An 18,318-nucleotide genomic window follows, 5' to 3' on the forward strand; every position below is an offset into this window, starting at 1 on the left:
TGTGGCCCTGTCTTCCCAGTCGCTCCCTCCCACCGGAGCCGTCCGTCCTCATTAGGGCTGTGCCGGGCTAGGAGATTCGGTCAGATGTTTTCGTGTTCCAGATGTGGCTCGACAGAGCCTCGTCGCTCTGGCAGTTTTAATAAAGCAGGTTACTGTCCCCCAGGGGAGGCTTAACGTGTAGTGCTGCTTATGCGCAGATGCCACGGCCGTTTCACAGCGTGGGTAAATTTTGCTGTACTAGCGGACCAACACAGCTCTCCTTCAGCCTCCTTATTGGGGCAGGGGTGAGCGCACCGCACAGGCAGGCACAGGGAGCTACGGGTCCAGAGCAGCCAATCGCTCACGTCTCTGAAATTAGTGGGATGGAGATATAAGCACTTAGAGACCCTGGTTTTGAGCCCATTAAAAATAAGAAACGGTTCTGCAGGCTGTTTGCTTTTCGCCAGCGCAGCACTCGGGGCTGCTGACGGCAGGTGAATTATTCACCAGGTGACGGCCTCCCTCCTCCAGGAGAAGGGTCTGATGGGTCAGTGGGCGGCTGTGTCCTTTCTGCCGCCTCTGGAGACCGAGAGAGGCTGAAATCTCATTACTGGCGGCTTCCCCCTTCATTGTAAAGAGCAGGCAAAGGGTTGATTCTGCCTGGACTGCCCTAGATTCATTTCTTCAAGAAATATTTATTGAGCACCTACTGTATGCCAGGCACTGTTCTAGGCTGGGGCTGTGAGGCACAGTCAGTATTTGCAGCCCTCATAGCACTGGCATCTGGGGCTGTAGGGGGATGACAAGCAAGATAAGTATGTAAAAATGTAAAAAAGATAATGTGTCAGAGTTGAAAATGTGAAACAAGGAAGAGGATATGAAATATCCGGCAGCGAGTAAAATTGTGGATGTGGGGGGCAGGGAAGGCCTCACTGGGAAGAGAACTTCTGAGTGGAGACCAGAAGGGGGTGAGGGCACGGGCCGTGGGGGGACCGGGCAGGAGGAATAGCATGGCAGAGGCTCTGAGTCGGACGTGAGCCTGGCTGCAGAATAGGCTGGGAGGGGGCTGGGGCCGGGGCCGGGGCCAGGGCCGGGGCTGGGGCTGGGGCTAGGTCCTGCAGGGCCTGTGGTGACCGTGGGGACTTTGTTCTGAGTAAGTGGGAGCTATGGAGGATGCTGAGGAGAGGGGCACTCTGACTGCTCCATAGGGAATAAACAGTCAGAGTCCGGTCAGGAAGCCGTTGACTTAATTCAGAGGAAAGAGGGTGAGCTGCATCCCAGAGAGGAGGCCACAGGGCTCTGCTGTGGATATGCTTTGAAGAACAGCAGGCGTTGCTGATGGATTCGATGCGGGAATGGAAATACGGGGCCCTGGAGTAGCCAAGATGATTTCCCGAGTAACTGGAGGCAAAGGGAGGAGCTGCAGGAGGAGCCACGAGGGGACAGGTGACAGCAGGAGCTCAGCTTTGGGTGCGTGGCACCCAAGGTGTCTATTAGCACCTCTTCTAATTGGCACCACTGGGTAGACAGTTCTGGGCTGCACCAAGCCAGTGCGTCCCGAACACCGCCGGCCCCTGGCCTCCCACAGTTTCCACCATATCTATGTGCCACCTGTACTCTTATTTACTTATTTTTAATTTTTTTAAAAAAATAGAACAGGATCCCACTACCCTGAGTGAGAGAAGCTCGCATTCCTTGCCCCAAATGGAAGGAAAGTAGAACATGTGATCAAATATAAGCTAATTCTGCTGCCTTCCTGGGGCTCCAAGCAGGTGGCCGGTTCCCTCCGTGTCAAAGTGACGGTGTGCACGTGTTACGGAGACTCTCCTGGACTTTACCAGGAGTGAAAGGAGCCACTCTCCCCGCACTGGCGTCCCCGGTGGTCGGTGCTGTGACCCTGTGCCACTCTCCCTGCTGCTGTGCCAGCCAAGGTCACCTCTGGGATGGCTAGGGGACCGATATGCCTAGAGTCCAGGGACTGTTCTGAGCCTTGCGCTAGCCAAGCGTTGATCAAGTACATGTGCACTTCCTTGTTCAGTGTCACCACCTCCCACGTGGCATAAACTGAATGTTTCCTAAAGTGACACCCAGCACCCATCTCTCCCGTCAGACAAGCCTGGGTCTGAGTCCTCACATCCCACTTCCCCAGCTGGCTCTGCGGCCTCGACCAGTCATTTCGCTCCCTGCACCCCGTTCCTTCTTCTGGTAAATGAGCTGTTGGGAGGATTAAGTTAAACGGTGTATGTCATGTGCCCAGCACAATGTACACAATCAACTTTCAGCCAATGACAGTCACCACGTTAATAATAAGGATGAATTCTATTGACATAGAAACTGCCCTCTACCCCACAAACAGGTTGGAGCTGATCAACAGCTAAGTTACATTAGGAATTGCAAAACCAAGGCCTTCAGGGACCTGGCAGATAATGTGTGTGAGACTATAGGGAGTGCTGGGGAGTGCAGCCAACTAGAGAGCATATGATCTGTTTAGTACTATTGAAAGTTCAATTTTTAAATCCCCCGCACAACACCCACATACACAGTACATCCATGGACACAGAGTAGCTTGGGCTCCTGAGTTATCTGGAAACCCGAAGAGTAAGATGATTTTTTTGGTTATTTCATCAGATATCTATTGAGCATCCATTATGTGCCAGGCACTGTTCTAGACTTGGGAATATAACAGTGAACAAAGCAGGCCCTTTTTGTTTAGTTGTGTGTGTTTTTTTCTAATTGATTTTAGAGAGAGAGAAAAGGAGAGGGAGAGAATGATTGTTGAGAGAAAGAAACATAGATCAGCTGACTCCTGCATCCTCTACTGGGGATCAAGCCCACAACCCAGGCATGTGCCCTGAGTGGGAATTGAACCGGCTTGGGACTATGCTCAACCAACTGAGCCACACCGTCCAGGACAGGCCTAAATCCCTGCCCCTATGGAGCTGTTCCCGTGGTAGCCACAGGCTGTGTGCAAACAAGTGAACTAGAAGTGGCTTTCGGCCTGAGGGAAGTGAGGCAGGGAAGAGAGTGGGGAGGCCTGGGGGGAAGGGCGATTTCAGTGCTGGGTCAGGGAAGGCCTCTCTGGGATGTCGTATGTTTGCTCAATAACCTGAAGGAGGCCAGGAGGGAGCATCCCAGGGGGAGGCCACTTCTCTGGCAAAAGCCATGAGGTGGGAAAGTGGCCGATATTCAAGCTTCTAGGGCGTGGCCTTGATATCTTAGTTGGTGGTAAAAATTCAAGGTGGAAGGAATGGATTGGCCAGCAGAAGGCGGCCTGGGGCTGGTGAGGCCCCAGGGCTCTGCCAGACCCTGAGACAGGGACTCTGAGATCCCCATGCTCCATCAGGTTTCAGCAAGTTAGCACCAGCTGGTTGAGGGGGGCCTCAGCTCACCTCCTCCATCCCCTTCAAAGGAAAACTTCACACCTGGTGGAAAGCCTATTATTGCCCACCAGTTACAGCTGCGACCCCTGGGGACTTCTCACAAGGGCATGTGACCTTGATACAGATGCTCACACAGTCCCGGGCCTGACAATTCCTGTTCAGACACAAAGCAGGTCCTTTCCTCCACCCTCCGGGAGCAACCTTGGCCAAGAGGCTCGGGAAACACACCTGGCTCCGGGAGGGGTGTCCCCTTATGAAACCGCCTCTGCACTAGGGCTTGAAAGGGCAGGCTTTTGCTGTTTTTCCTGTCATTCGGGGAGTTTTACAGAGCACCAAATGATACATTTGCTCTGTAAGGAATGGGGCGGGGGGGGGGGCGGGGTAGTCAGCACCTGGATCCCCTAGAACTCCCAGTCCAGGGGGAGAGGCGGATCATAACCAAGCAAACTATTTCAGCAGGAGAGAAATGCCCACTGGTGTGGCAGGAAGTAAGCAGGGTGGGGCTCCTTCAGATGGGGAAGAGGGGACTTTGATGCAGGGGTGACCTCTAAGTTGAGATCTAAATAATGGGACAAACCAACCAAAGTGAAATCTCAGAAAAAGTCTCAGGCAGAGCAATAGCAAGTGCAAAGGTCCTGGGGCAGGGATGAGCTTGGAGCATTTGAGAAACAGTGAGGAGGCCAGTGCAGCAAGCTGAGCAAGGAGAAGGGAGGAGATGAGGTCAGACAAGCACTGGAAGTGGGTTGACCGGGGAGCGGGGGTGGGGGGACTCGGACTCAGAGAGGTCTCGAAGAGTCTTAGGTCACAGGAAGAAATTGGCTTTTTTTTTTTGGTGAGTGCAATGGGAAGCTATTGGATGATTTTAAGCATGAAGACATATGATCTGTGTTTGCCTCAGGGAAGCTCTGGCTCTGTTTCTTTCTGTATTTGGCAGAAAGGTGGGTAAGAGCTGGGTAAATCTCCTTTTCATTCTTAGCCTTTAGAGACAGAGTGCGGAGGGGGTCTGACTGGTTGTTTTCAGGCCTCTAGGGGATTCTTGGTGCTTGGGACCAGCAGCTCCCCAGCAAGAACTGCAAATGCCTGGTAGATGCTACATTGCTTCCCTGCTGCTGTCCTAACAAAGTTTCACAAACTGGGTGGCTTAAAACAACAAAAATGTACTCTCACAGTTCTGGAGACAGAAGTTAAAAACGAGGCTGCCAGCAGGGCTGTGTTCCTCCGAAGGCTCCGGGGAGAATCCTTCCCGGCTCTTTCGGCTTCTGGGGGCTCGAGACATCCGTGGTTTGTAGCCGCGTCCCTCTGCTCTCTGCCTCCATCTTCACGCCGCCGTTTGCTCTATGTCTGTGTCTTCCTTCTTCTGTCTCTTGTAAGGACACTTGCCATTGGATTGAGGGCCCACCCGGGTAATCCAGGACGGTTTCACCTCACGGTCCTAAGTGTATCTGCAAAGACCCTTTTTCCAAATTAGGTCACATTCACAGATTCCGGGCTTAGGATGTGGATGCATCTTAGAGAGCGTGCCATGATTCAGTCCTACAGACCCTGCAAGCTGCAGGCAAACGGAAAAGAATGCGATGGCCATAGAAGGAAGAGAAATTCCACTATTTCCATTAAAGCTGCTAAGAGCTTGGGTCCCAGCCATAGTGTACAATGAGGCATCCACTCTTCACACATTTATTGAGCGCCTACTGTGTTGTCACACCCCGTGGGGGCGTTGAGGATTGAGCACTGAGCAAGGGCATCGCAGGGACTGCGAAAGCACCTGCCCCCAGTAAGGTGCCCACACACGTTAGCTCCCTCTCCTCCTGCGTGCCATCGTCTGCTGAACGCTTCATTGAGAAACAAGAATAGGCATGAATGGAACCACTGTACCTGGGGGTGTGTAATTAAGCCCTAATAACACATGCTGCTCGTGTAATAAGAGCTCAAGGGAATTCGGAACCAGAGTGACTCCAGAGGGAACTGGAAGAGGCTCCCTGATGGGTGAGGTCTGGGGGGAGGTGGCTGATGTCGAGCATTTCGGCTGAGACGTATTCAGAGGTGGGCCAGGGCGTTGGTGTGACCAGATTTCAATAAGAGCAAACAATTCCTGGGAAGGTTCCAAACAAAACAAAGTGTAGTCTTTCCTCGGTTTACATAGCAGTTGCTTCCAAAGGAAAAAAAAAATAGTATACATTAATACCCTGCAAAGAAAATCTTCTGTTTCTGTGTAAAACAGAGTTCCATGCTAGGCTCAGGTAGCTTATAAACAGGTTGTTACCTACACCCCATAAACGCCCGGGAGGACTGGGGACCAGGATGCCTCCTCATGGTGAAGGTCGGTCCCACAGTGCCTTGCTGGCCGCTGCCCACAAATGCCAGTAGTATCCATCGGCCCCGGGAGATTTCCAAAATGTGTTCCCCTCCCCGGGAATGGGGTGCCATCCGGCTGAGAGCCACTCAGCGCCGGTCCCTCATTGTTCCATGCCCTCCCGGGGGCGTGAGTTAGAACCCACCGGCGGCATCTCACCTCCCGCTCTGTTGCAGGTTCCATGCAGGTGATGAACAAGACGCGGCGCATCATGGAGCAGGGCGGGGCGCACTTCGTCAACGCCTTCGTGACCACGCCCATGTGCTGCCCCTCGAGGTCCTCCATCCTCACCGGGAAGTACGTGCACAACCATAACACCTACACCAACAACGAGAACTGCTCCTCGCCCTCCTGGCAGGCGCAGCACGAGAGCCGCACCTTTGCCGTGTACCTCAACAGCACTGGCTACCGGACAGGTGAGGGGGGCCTGCGGGCGGGTGGGGCCTCGGGAAGTGGCGCTGGTGGCCTGGCCTCGGAGTCGTGTCTCTCCCTGTGTTGCCCCTGTACCCAGGGGCCACCCTAGATGACTTTGGCTAATGCGTGGACAACTTTCTTTTAGTTTAAAAGTTGTGCGTTTATGTCTATATGTATTAGATTGATCTGCCCATAGTAGTGATAGAAAGTGACCTTTTCAAAGGATTTTGAACTAAAAGAAAACCGGGGTTGGGGGAGACTGCACTTAACATATGAAATACAGTACAGAGAGAAGCCAGAAGTACCTGTGCATGAGTTTGTGGTCTCCGTCCGTTAATGATGTTGTTAAAGCCATCTGAGACTGATTTATTGACTTTAGACCCATGGTCGGCAAACTGCGGCTCGCGAGCCACATGCGGCTTTTTGGCCCCTTGAGTGTGGCTCTTCCACAAAACACCACGTGCGGGCTCACGAACGGTGCCATTGAAACTTCGTGGCCCATGTGCAGAAGTCGGTTTTCAGCCTGGGCGAGTCTATTTTGAAGAAGCACTGTTGATATTTGGCTCTGTTGACTAATGAGTTTGCCGACCACTGCTTTAGACCATTAGCATGAAAGAAGGTTCCAGAAGAACCTTGGGCTAGGGAATGGGGATAAAGCTGGTGTGCAGAATGGAGAGAAGTGTATGGTATGTGGGGATTGTGTGGCTGCTATAGAATGGCCCAGACGTTGGCATGGCGATGGACTGTTGGTCCACATTTGACTGTCTGCCTCCCGGTGTTGCATCCCAGGTGAGACTGAGCAAGGCTTCCTGTTGACCTTGGCAGAGGTACTTTGGTGGGTTCTGAAGACTCACCTCCCCGGCCGGTTGCCTGAGGCAAAGACACAATTACAGTCCCTCACCTCCGACACCATTGCAAAATCCTCCACTCAATTAATTTCGTTTGCTTTAATTAATAATAAATACTCCCCCCCCCCCCCCAGGCTCCTTAGCCGAGGCAGTTGTGAAATCAGATGTTGTGGCGTGCATGTTGCAACTTCAGGAAGTCCTGTTGCAGTGAGCAGGCGATTGTGGGGCGGGAGTGACAGGAGGGAAGACGATGCCTCCCTCAGCTCTGGTCAGGGTCACAGGGTCCGTCAGTTACAGGGTGTGGCTGCGAGGACCCGTTGGGCTGGGGAGCGACCTGGAGAGGTGTCTTCTTGCAGACTCATTCCACAGCGGGAATCCCCCAGAGTGTGGGTCCTGCTGAGAGCACGAGGGAGGCCTCGATCCCGAACACATGACCGTGTTGGTCCTAGGTCTCTGCAGGAAGCCACGTGCGTTTACCAGGGCCCGCACGCAGGTGTTGTGGGGACCTGGGTGTAGATGGAGGCAGCAGGACAGGGGGCACCAACTGAAAGGGGCACCTGCCCCTCAAGCCCAGAAACAGCGGGTCCTCGAATAGCATGGTCTCATTCTGTGTCGTTTCATTAAAACCTTGATGCGATACCATAGGAGCTTAACTCTTGTTTGTATCGATTAGCCTGTGGTAGAATTGGTTGCATTACACATTAGTTCCCTTCAAGTTGCAGAACCTCCCAATGACGTTCGTTAAGTGAGAACTACTCTAATTATAGCCATTTGTGTTAAGGGTTGCCAACATTCAGATATGTCTACTCTGAATTTTTTGCTGAAATTTGCTGATTTAAAAAATGTTGGCAAAACTCCATGTAAACTGTGGGCCAAACCAAACATGTCTGAGGACTGAGTGTGGCTCACAGACCCCTTTTTACAGCCTCTGGCTGGAAGGCCTGTGTGGAAACCGTTAGCTCTGGATGCCGAAAGAACAGGAAGGCCCCTAAAAGCGTTCTCAACTCCCCTCACTTGACAGCCAGGACAATGGCAACCCAGAAAGGAGTTTTGCCCGGACTCATAAAATGAGGTGCTGTGGCTTCATCAAAATGGAAACAGGGCCACGGGAATTTGAAGAGGGTATGGAACTTGCGTTCGTCAAGTTGAAAGGAAACACGTACCCTGCCATACGGGGGGCGCGTGGTGGGAGAATCGTACAGCTGGCGCATAGGAAGGAGCCCTCTCTTGAGAATATGTTTCAGAATTGATTTCCCAAACTTATCCTCAAATTTACACAAATCACCGAAAAGCTATTTCCCCAAAGTACGGATTTCATCAGACTGTGCTTAATTATCATATCCTCAGTGAAGACTGGAAGCATGTCAAATGTAAATTTCTGTACACAGAACATTTATGTGGTTTTTTTAAAAAACTGTCACCGAAAACATTATGCTATATTTAGAACGCCCCTATATACAAGGAACCGCATTCCAACCTGACCTTCAGAACTAAGGATCCTGAAATTGTTTTTACTTGGAACTGGTATGCTCCTCGTCATTAAATAACAAGGGCTGTGTCCCCTGTATACTTTCCCTCTTGGCCCTGGCTGCAAGGAAGCTCAGATTTGAGTTTTATGTTAAGTTGCTGCTTCATATGAAAACATTTAAAGCTACTACTACCTCATATTAGTTATGTTGGTCATTGTTATTTGATTGAGAAAAATGACCCAAAAACCGTAAGTCCCCTCCCAAAACCAGTGGTTAATTGTTCTTGCTGGGTCTTGAGACACGTTAAATCCTGCATTCTATGGGTGTCTGGGGCAGTTGGTTGAGTTGGATTTAATTTTGTGTGAGAGAGATCCAAGATAGCAACTGTTTATTATTCTCTCAGTTAACAGTCCATGCTGCTTCGGTGAGCCTGCCCCACTCAAAGTCATGAATGGATCAGAGATTCAACCACTTCCATATTTTATTGAGATATAAATTGACATATAACTGAGATGTAATTAACAGAAGATGTAATTAGTTTCAGGTGTACAACATGATTCAATATTTATATATATTGCAAAATAATAACCACAATACGTCTAGTTAGCATCTGTCACCATATGTGGTTACAAGATTTTTTGTGAGTGATGAGAACTTTTAATATCTGCTCTCTTAGTTTTCAAATATGCAGTACAGTATTATTAACCCTAGTCACCATGCTACATATTACATCCTCATGGCTTGTATTTGACCCCTTTCACCCATTTCGCCCACTTCCTAACCCCCTGCCTTTGGCAACCACCAAACTGTTCTCTGTATCTATGAGCTCAGTTATTTTTTAGATTCCACGTGTAAGTGATATCATATGGTAATTGTCTTTCTCTGTCTGACTTATTTCACTTAGCATAATGCCCTCAAGTTCCATCCATCTTGTCTCAAATGGCAAAATATTCTTCTCTTTATGGCTGAATAATACTCCATTGTGTGTATGTGTATGTGTCTTTATCCATTCATCCATTGACGGACACAGGTTGTTTCCATGTCTTGGGTAAATAATGCTGCAGCGAACACAGGGGTGCATATATCTTTTTGAGGTTGTGTTTTCATTTTCTTCGGATAACTGCTCAGAAGTGGAATTGCTGGATCATATGGTAGCTCTATGGTTAATTTTTTGAAGAACTGCCAGGGGTTCTGTTTTTCCGTAGTGGCTGCACCAGTTTACATTCCCATAAACAGTGCAAAAGCGTTCCTTTTACTCCACATTCTTGCTTGTTATGTCCTGTCTTTTTGATGGCCACCCTAACAGGTGTGAGGTGCTACCTCACTGAGATTCTACATTTCCCTGATGATTAATGAGATTGAGCATCTTTTCATGTACCTATTGGCCATCTGTACATGTTCTTCAGGAAAAAAAAAAATGTCTATTCAGATCCCCTGCCCGTTTTTTAATGAGAATGTTTGTTTTTTTGCTATTGAGTTGTGTGAGTTCAAGTCTTTAATCCATTTTGAGTTATGTATGGTGTAAGATAGTGGTCCAGTTTCATTACTTTGCATGTGGCTGTCCAGTTTTCCTAACATCATTTATTAAAGAGACTGTCCTTTCCCTATTGTATATTCCTGGCTCCGTTGTCATAAATTAATTGACCATATGTGTGTGGGTTTATTTCTGGGCTGTGTATTCTGTTCCACTGATCCATGTCCCTGTTTTTATGCCAACTCCATACTGTTTTCATTGTTGTAACTTCTTAATATACAAGGTGGGGCAACTGTAAACCTGCTTTGGCCCCACCCTGTATTTGGAATCGAGGCAGAGTGCTTCCAGCTTTGGTCTTCTTTCTCGAGATTGCTTTGGCCTTTCAAAGTCTGTGTGGTTGCAACAAGTTTTAGGCTTGTTTGTTCTATTTCTGTGAAAAATGTCGTTGGAATGTTGATAGGGGTTGCATGGAATCTGTGGATCACTTTGGGTAGTATGCACATTTTAACATCACTAATTCTTTCAATACCTGCGCGCATAATACCTTTCCATTTAGTTGTGACTTCTTCGGTTTCTTTCATCAATGTCTTATACTAGTAGTTTTCAATGTAGAGGTCTCTTACCTCCTTGGTTAGATTCATTCCTAGGTATTTTATTCTTTCTGGTGTAGTAGTAAATGGAATTGTTTTCTTAATTTTTAAAAAATTGATTTCAGAGAGGAAGGGAGAGATAGAAACATCAATTATGAAAGAGAATCATTGATTGGCTGCCTTCTGCATGCCCTACACTGGGGGTCAAGCCTGCAAACCGGGCATGTGCCCTGACCAGGAATCGAACTGTGATCATCTGTTCATAGGTCATTGTTTAACCACAATACGTGGTTTTCTTAATTTCTCTTCCTGATAGTTTGCTATTAGTGTACAGAAACACAGTGGATTTTTGCATGTTGATTTTGTATCCTGCAACTTTATTGAATTTGTTTATTCTAACAATTTTTTTGTAGACTTTGAATAGCCATTCTTTAGGGCAGTGGTTCTCAACCTTCTGGCCCTTTCAATACAGTTCCTCATGTTGTGACCCAACCATAAAATTATTTTCGTTGCTACTTTATAACTGTAATGTTGCTACTATTATGAATCATAATGTAAATATCTGATATGCAGGATGGTCTTAGGCGACCCCTGTGAAAGGGTCGTTCGACCGCCAAAGGGGTCACGACCCACAGGTTGAGAACCGCTACTTTAGGGTTTTCTGTATATAATATCATATCTTCCAATAGTGACAGTTTGCTTCTTCCTTTTCATTTGGATGACTCTTCTTTTTCTTGCCTAATTACTCTGGTGAGGACTTTCAATACTATGTTGAATAAAAGTGGTAAGCATGGGCATCCTTGTCTCGTTACTGATGTTAGAGGAAAAGCTTTCAATGTTGAATATAATGTTAACTATGGGCTTGTCGTATATGGCCTTTATTATGTCAAGGTATGTTCCCTTACCCTAGCCAGTTTGGCCCAGTGGATAGAGCCTTGTCCCTTGAACTGAAGAGTCCCAGGTTCGATTCCCGGTCAAGGGACATGTACCTCAGTTGCAGGCTCAATCCCCTGGGCAGGGTGCGTGCAGAAGGCAACCAGTTGATGTGTCTCTCTCACATTGATGTTTCTCTCTCTGTCTCTCCCCCTCCCTTCAACTCTTTCTAAAAATCAATGGGAAATATCTTTAGGTGAGGATTAAAAAAAAAAAGGTATGTTCTCTTTATACTCACTTTATTGTGAGTTTTTAATCATTAATGGATGTTGGATTTTGTCAAATGAAGTGATTATATGATTTTTATTCTTCATTTTGTTAATGTGGTATAGCACATTGATTGATTTGCAGATGATAAACCATTCTGGCATGGCATCCCTGTTATAAATCTTACTTGATCATGGTGTATGATCCTTTTAATGTATTGTTGAATTTGGAATATTTTACTGAGGATTTTTGCATTCTATGTTCATCAAGGATATTGACCTATAAATTTCTTCTCTTGTGGCATCCTTGTCTGGTTTTGGTATCAAGGTAATGCTGGCCTCATAAAATAAGTTTAAAAGTGTTTCCTACTCTTCCATTTTTTTTCTTTTTAAACTTGAGAGGATTAGTATTCATTCTTCTTTGAATGTTTGGTGAAATTCACCAGTGAAGCCATGTGGTCCTAGACATCTGTTGGGAATTTTTAGATTATTGATGCGTTCTCCTTGCTAGTAATTGTTTTGTTCAGATTTTCTGTGTCTTCATAATTCATTCTTGAATTTATCCATTTCTATGAATTTATCTGTTTCTGCTAGTTTGTCTGATTTATTGGCATATTATTGTTCATAATGCTCTCTTACGTTCCTTTGTGTTTCTTTGGTATTAATTGTAATGTTTCCTCTTTCATTTCTGATTGTATTTGAGTCCTCTCTGTTTTTTTCTTCGTGACTCTAGCTAAAGGTTTGTCTATTTTATCTTTTCATTCAAAGAATCAGCTCTTACTTTCATTGATCTTTTCTTTTATCCTTTTAATCTCTATTTTATGTATTTCTGCTCTTATCTTTGTTATTTCCTTCCTTCTACTAACTTTGGACTTGCTTTGTTCTTTTCTAGTTCCTTGAGGTGTAAAGTTAGATTGTTTATTTGAGATTTTTCTTGTTTCTTGGTGTAGGCATTATGCTATGAACTACCCTCTTAGAACTGCTTTTGCTGCATCCCATAAGTTTTGAAATATTACCATTTTCATTTGTCTCAGGGTATTTTTTTTTCTCTTGATTTTTTTTCTTTGACTAATTGGTTGTTCAGTAGTATGTTGTTTAGTCTCCACATATTTGTGAATTCCCTAGTTTTCTTCTTATAATTGATTTTTTGTTTCCTACCATTGTGGTCAGAAAAGATGCTTGATATTATTTCAGTTTCCTTAAATTTATTAAGACTTATTTTGTGACCTAACATATATCCTGGAGAATTGTTGCTTTTGGATTGAATGTTAGTGTATATCTATTAAGTCCCATCTGCTGTAATGTGTTGTTTAAGGCTGATGTTTCCTTATTGATCTTCTGCCTGGATGATCTATCCATTGATGAAGGTGGGGTATTAAAGTCTCCTATTATTATTGTATTGCTGTCTATTTCTCCCTTTAGGTCTATTACTATTTGCTTTGTATATTTAGATGCTTCTAAATTGATCAGATAATCAGTTGCTTTCTATTTCTCCTTATTTCCCATTGATGAGAGAAATAAGTCACATGAGCACAAAGGAGCCTGGGAAATGTAGTTTTCATTCTGGGTGGTAATTTGCCCAGCTAACAATTATTTTACTGTGGGAGAAGGAGAAAATGAATACTGAGGGAGGATTAAAGTCAGAGCCACAGTAACGGTTTTCAACTATTTGTGTGTGATATCCTTTTGAATACAGGAGGTCAGCCCGAACTGTCGCAGACTGGACCAGGAAAAATGTTCCTAAAGTAGACAAACTGTTGACCAATATTTCATGAAAATAGTTTTTAATGTATTTAGTTAGCTATTTTTATCTTGAAAACAATGAAATTATAAAAATTTTAAAATAACCTTATTTTATGTTACATCTAACTGTATTTAACAAAGATTAGGTTATAGTTGTGACTAATGGGTTGATTATTTAAACAAAGAAATTGATGAAATGTCAATTGGGGGTGGAGTATAATTTGTTCAACAAATTTAAATGATAAGCACAATATGGTATTCTTTACTTCACCTTCAGTTTTCACAGCAAAATTATAAGGGGTCATTTTGCAAAAAAATGAAATCATATCGAGCATCTTTTCTCACCACAGTGGTAGGATTTGATCAGTATTCCCAAGGGCCTCTCTTAATCCTTTGACATCTGAGTCTTCCCCTGTGAAGTGCTTATTCCCTTACCATCATTTCAGTGGTCTCTCCTTTAATTGTCTCGTAGTCGAGATTGTTGTTTGTCGCTGGATTTGCTGGTGCTTCAAGCTGTCCTTCGGCATCACTTTAATTAATTTCCCCAAACCTTGCATCTTTGACAAGATTTGCAATTTTATCTTGCATGATCTTGCTTTGTGCTGTGATACCCCGTGTTTGTAGTAGAGACTGACAAAGACTGAAGTGAGAGATGCTGAGCTTAAGCAGAATAAATATCAAGTTGTTAATGGATATTTCTGTGTAGTGGAGACTTGAATCTCAAATATAGAGACCCCTTGAAGGAGAAGTTGCATCCTCCGGTTTTACAAAATGTACATAGCCATCTTTTAGCACACTTAGGCGACCCTGGCCGTGCTCACTCATATACCCTCGAGGCAAAGTCATACAGTGTTCTTGGAATGCGATGCCTCCCAGCTCTTTGCAAAGCAGTTGAAAACCAGGGTTCTGCCTGGGTTGGGGTACAGGCTCAACCACTGACAGTTGCATGAATTTGGACAAGTTACTTAACTTCTTTGATAATAATATTACTTAGTTCATAGGTTTTTGTGCAGATTAAATATGTTAAAACAGCCCTAGCTGGTTTGGCTCAGTGGATAGAGCGTTGGCCTGCGGACTGGAGTGTCCCGGGTTCGATTCCAGTCAAGGGCACATGCTCGGGTTGCGGGTGTGATCCCCAGTTGGGGGCGTGCAGGAGGCAGCCAATCAATGATTCTCTCTCATCATTGATGTTTCTATCTCTCTCTCCCTCTCCCTTCCTCTCTGAAAGCAATAAATATATATTAAAAATACATATATGTTAAAACAGTGATACATAGTAAATACTTAAGAAATGTTGACAGTACGAGTAGCACAGCATCACGAACACACTCCAGACCAGTGTTCCGGTGGCTGTCACAGTACCCACATGCCCGGAAGAGGGCCTGCCTGCCTCTAGTAGGTGCTCAGCGAGTCTCTGCAGGACGCTCGGGTCAGTCTGCGCAATCTGCCCGGAGCAGCAGCGCCCCGCCCTCCCCCAGCTCTTCTAGACTCCTTTCTCCTCTCCTGTTTTTCTTCTCCCACCCCCACTCCCACCACCCCGGCCTCTTTCTTCTTGGCCCTGCTGCACACACAGAGAAGAAAGGGCTTCGCTTCCTCCTGGGACGCCTCGGCGGGCCGGTGCAGCTGCCTGCCTGCACAAGGGCAGCCTTCTCTCTGCTTGGCCTTTCTCCTGGTTTTCTCCCCCTCCCTTCCTCTCCCCTCGAGTGCACACACGCACACAGCCGCCTTCTTTCCTCCGTGCAGCTGCCCCTCTGCCGGCCCCCTCTCCGGCCGGTGGGTGTCACGGCTGTGTCTTCATTTACCCCATGAAGGGGGCCCACCCCATGCAGCGGGGCACCTTCTCTGTCCCTCTCCCGGCACCTAAGACCCCACCTTCCCCAGCCGCCCCTCCCATGGCCCAGGCATCCGTGGGAGGCACACGTTTGTCACTTCCACATACATCTTCAAGCTTAATTTCTTTAAACTCCAATTCAATAGTCACTCCCTTTCTCCAGGACCTTCACATTTCAAAACAGATAAAACTGGTGCGGGAATGGGGCTCTGCTTCTCACTCCTTCATGACCGTAGCTGAGATCCGACCCCGTCTGGGCCCGTTTCCCCGTCTGCACAGCAGAGTTGCAACAGGCATGTGCGAGTGACCCAGTGCCTTCATATGACTGTACCCTGCGGGTCACGTGACCAGCGCCACACACGGAGGAGAGGTTCCCTGGGGCTGTGAGCGGCAGGGTCACCCGGAAAGAGGAAGGAGGTGGCCGTGCATCTCAGCTTTTCAAACACTGGGTGTGCGGCTGACAGGGCAGGATTTCTGTCTGTGCCCAGGCAGCACTTCGGAGCCCTCTCTCTGTCCCCCCCCTTAGCTGGCTACTCATTTCCTATGATGATAACAAGGTGCCACAACCTGGGTGGCTTGGAACAATGGGAACATGTTCTCTCAGGTTCTGGAGGCTAAAAGCCCAAAGTCAAGTGACATCGAGGCCACACCGCTCTGCAGGCTCTCGGGAAGCATCCTTCCTGGCATCTTCCAGCTTCTGGTGGCTGCGGCTCCATCACTCCGCTCGCTGCCTCCGTCTTCGCGTGGCTCTCTCCCATGCGCCCTCCCTTCGCATGGCCTCCCTTCTGCATGTGTGTGTCCTGATCCCCCTCTTCTTATAAGGACACCAGTCACTGGACGAGAGCTCACTCTGGCCCAGTACAACCTCATCCTAACACGGTGGAATCTACAAAGACCCTCTCCCTAAAGTCGCATTTACAATTCCCCGGGGTTCAAACTTGGACACACATTTTCAGGGACACGGTTGAGGCCACACCAGCTGGGTCCTTTCGCACACACAGCCTATTTAATGCTCACAGTGGCGTGTTAACCCCCTCGAAAGCTGCAGAGTCTTGGGGTTGACCTGGAGGGAACCCTGCAGGCAGCAGGAGCTCTGATGAAGCCAGCGCCCAGCTTCCCCACCCGCCGTGGTCCTGCGTGCGGAGAGCGTGGCCACCAGCCTTTTGGCTCCGAGCTTCGGTTTCGTTCTCACTTCTGTAGGCATTAAAATGACCATGGAAGTCAAAATAAAAGTGAGAGGCAGGACGTCCGTGTGGGGGACCCTGTCTGCCAGACTGCAAGAGGCTTGGAGGGGTTTTTAGGGTACGTGTGGCCTTTTGCAGTCCCCTCCCTGCTGTCAGCTGTCACTCCCCTGAATATTCTGGAAGGACTTAGACTAGAGCTGCTGGGCCCAACACGGTAGCCACCGGGAGTTTTTTTTAACTTTAATTAAAAATCTCTGACATTTGCCCAGCTGGAGTGGCTCAGGTGGCTGAGTGTCATCCTGTGCACCGAAAAGATCGCCAGTGTGATTCCTGGTCACATGCCTGGGTTGCAGGTTTAATCCCCAATTGGGGCACATGTGGAGGTAACTGATCAATGTTTCTCTCTCACATCGATGTTTCTTTCAACCTCTCTCTCTCGATCTCCCTTCCTCTCTCTACGCGTGTCCTCGGATGAGGGTTAATAAAAATAAAACACATTAAATAGAAGTAAAAAATGAATACATGAAAACAAAATATACATATCACATTTAAAATTCCATCTCTCAGTCGCACTGACCGTTTCAGGTGCCCCTAAGCACGTGTGGGTGCCAGATTGACCGGTGCAGACAGGGGACAACTCCCGTCATCCCCACAGGTTCTGTTGGACAGCCTTGGAACAGAATGTAATTCAAGCAAAATCTTCTCTAGAGGCGGGCACACAAACCTTCGCGAATATAATAGTGAAATAGAAACAATAATAAAAACGCAAGTTGTTATGAGAGTTTACCGTTCTCAGACCTTGTGCCAGGCGCGCTCACAAGCCCAGGAGGTGGGTGCGCCCCCTTCCTATCTCAGTGTTCTCCCCCTCCGGCCCGAGCACGGGGATCTAGTTCGTTCACCCCACTTCTCCAAGCCATCCCAGCCCATCGTCGGGCCGTCGGGGTCCGGGTTCCCGAGTCAGGGCTGTCACACGGGAGCACTGCACCCTGAGGCCTGCGGGGGCCACCTGTCCACAGACAGGTCCTGCTCTCTAGCATACGGCACACCCCTCCTCGGCCAGCAAGGCACTGTCGGCACATGCTGTGAGCGCTTTCAGGGTCCATCTGTGCTGTCCAGGGAGAGGTCAGAGCAGAGGGTGAGCGGGCTTTCAGCAAAGGAAGGGAAGCAGGGCACCCCGTGCATCAGCCTTCCCAAGGCCGAGGAGGGGTCGCTCTCTGCCATGCCTGTGGGAGCCCTGTCAGCCCGGGAGCCAGTGCATAGAGGGTCCCGGTGGGCAGAGGGCAAAGCCAGATGTGCCCGTTGGATGATGAACGGGCCCAGAGTTGTCAGATCTTCTGATTTGTCAAAAGTGCGATGTGCAGCTTTTTATGTGAAATTGCCTGGTTTCCAAATGTGGACTATTTGCTCTACTTTTTAAAAATAAATAAAATACCAGGCAGGCCCAAAGTAAACATACCTGTGGGATAGATTTGGCCCACAAGCCACCCACCAGTTTGCAAACTTTTTCTAACCTGCTGGTTCTCAAGGGAGCACACCGCCCCCTAGGGGTTAAAATCTATGAAGGCATTTCTGGTGGTTATAAAGGTTGGGGATGCTGCTGGCTTCGATGGGGCAAGGACCAGGGACCTTCGATGCCCTGCTCTGCACTGAGAGCCCACCTGGTCCCCATATTGCCTAGTATTCCACATGGCTTCCGAGTTTTCTATTGGATCATTATTTGATCCGGTAGAAATGTTGTCTGAGCCTTGACCCTAAGTACATCTTCTATATATATAAAAGCCTAAGCAACTGGTATGACGGAACGACCGGTCGCTATGACATGTACTGACCACCAGGGGACAGATGCTCAACGCAGGAGCTGCCCCCTGGTGGTCAGTGCGCTCCCACAGCGGGAGTGCCGCTCAGCCAGAAGCCGGG

The 18,318-nt window shown here is 47.7% G+C and overlaps 1 protein-coding gene across 2 annotated transcripts in view; it reads left to right on the plus strand.

Moving 5' to 3' along the window:
• The window catches only part of SULF2 (sulfatase 2), a 94,948-nt gene that overhangs the window by 35,070 nt on the left and 41,560 nt on the right, over nucleotides 1-18,318 (plus strand). For both annotated transcript variants that reach the window (XM_014458051.2, XM_023756168.1), the window contains one exon: nucleotides 5,886-6,125. In XM_014458051.2, the coding sequence (XP_014313537.1) occupies nucleotides 5,886-6,125 (240 nt within the window). The remainder of the gene's footprint in view (nucleotides 1-5,885; nucleotides 6,126-18,318) is intronic.

The sequence above is a fragment of the Myotis lucifugus genome, unplaced genomic scaffold, assembly GCF_000147115.1.
Source record: "Myotis lucifugus unplaced genomic scaffold, Myoluc2.0 scaffold_90, whole genome shotgun sequence".
In the NCBI taxonomy this organism is placed as follows: domain Eukaryota; kingdom Metazoa; phylum Chordata; class Mammalia; order Chiroptera; family Vespertilionidae; genus Myotis; species Myotis lucifugus.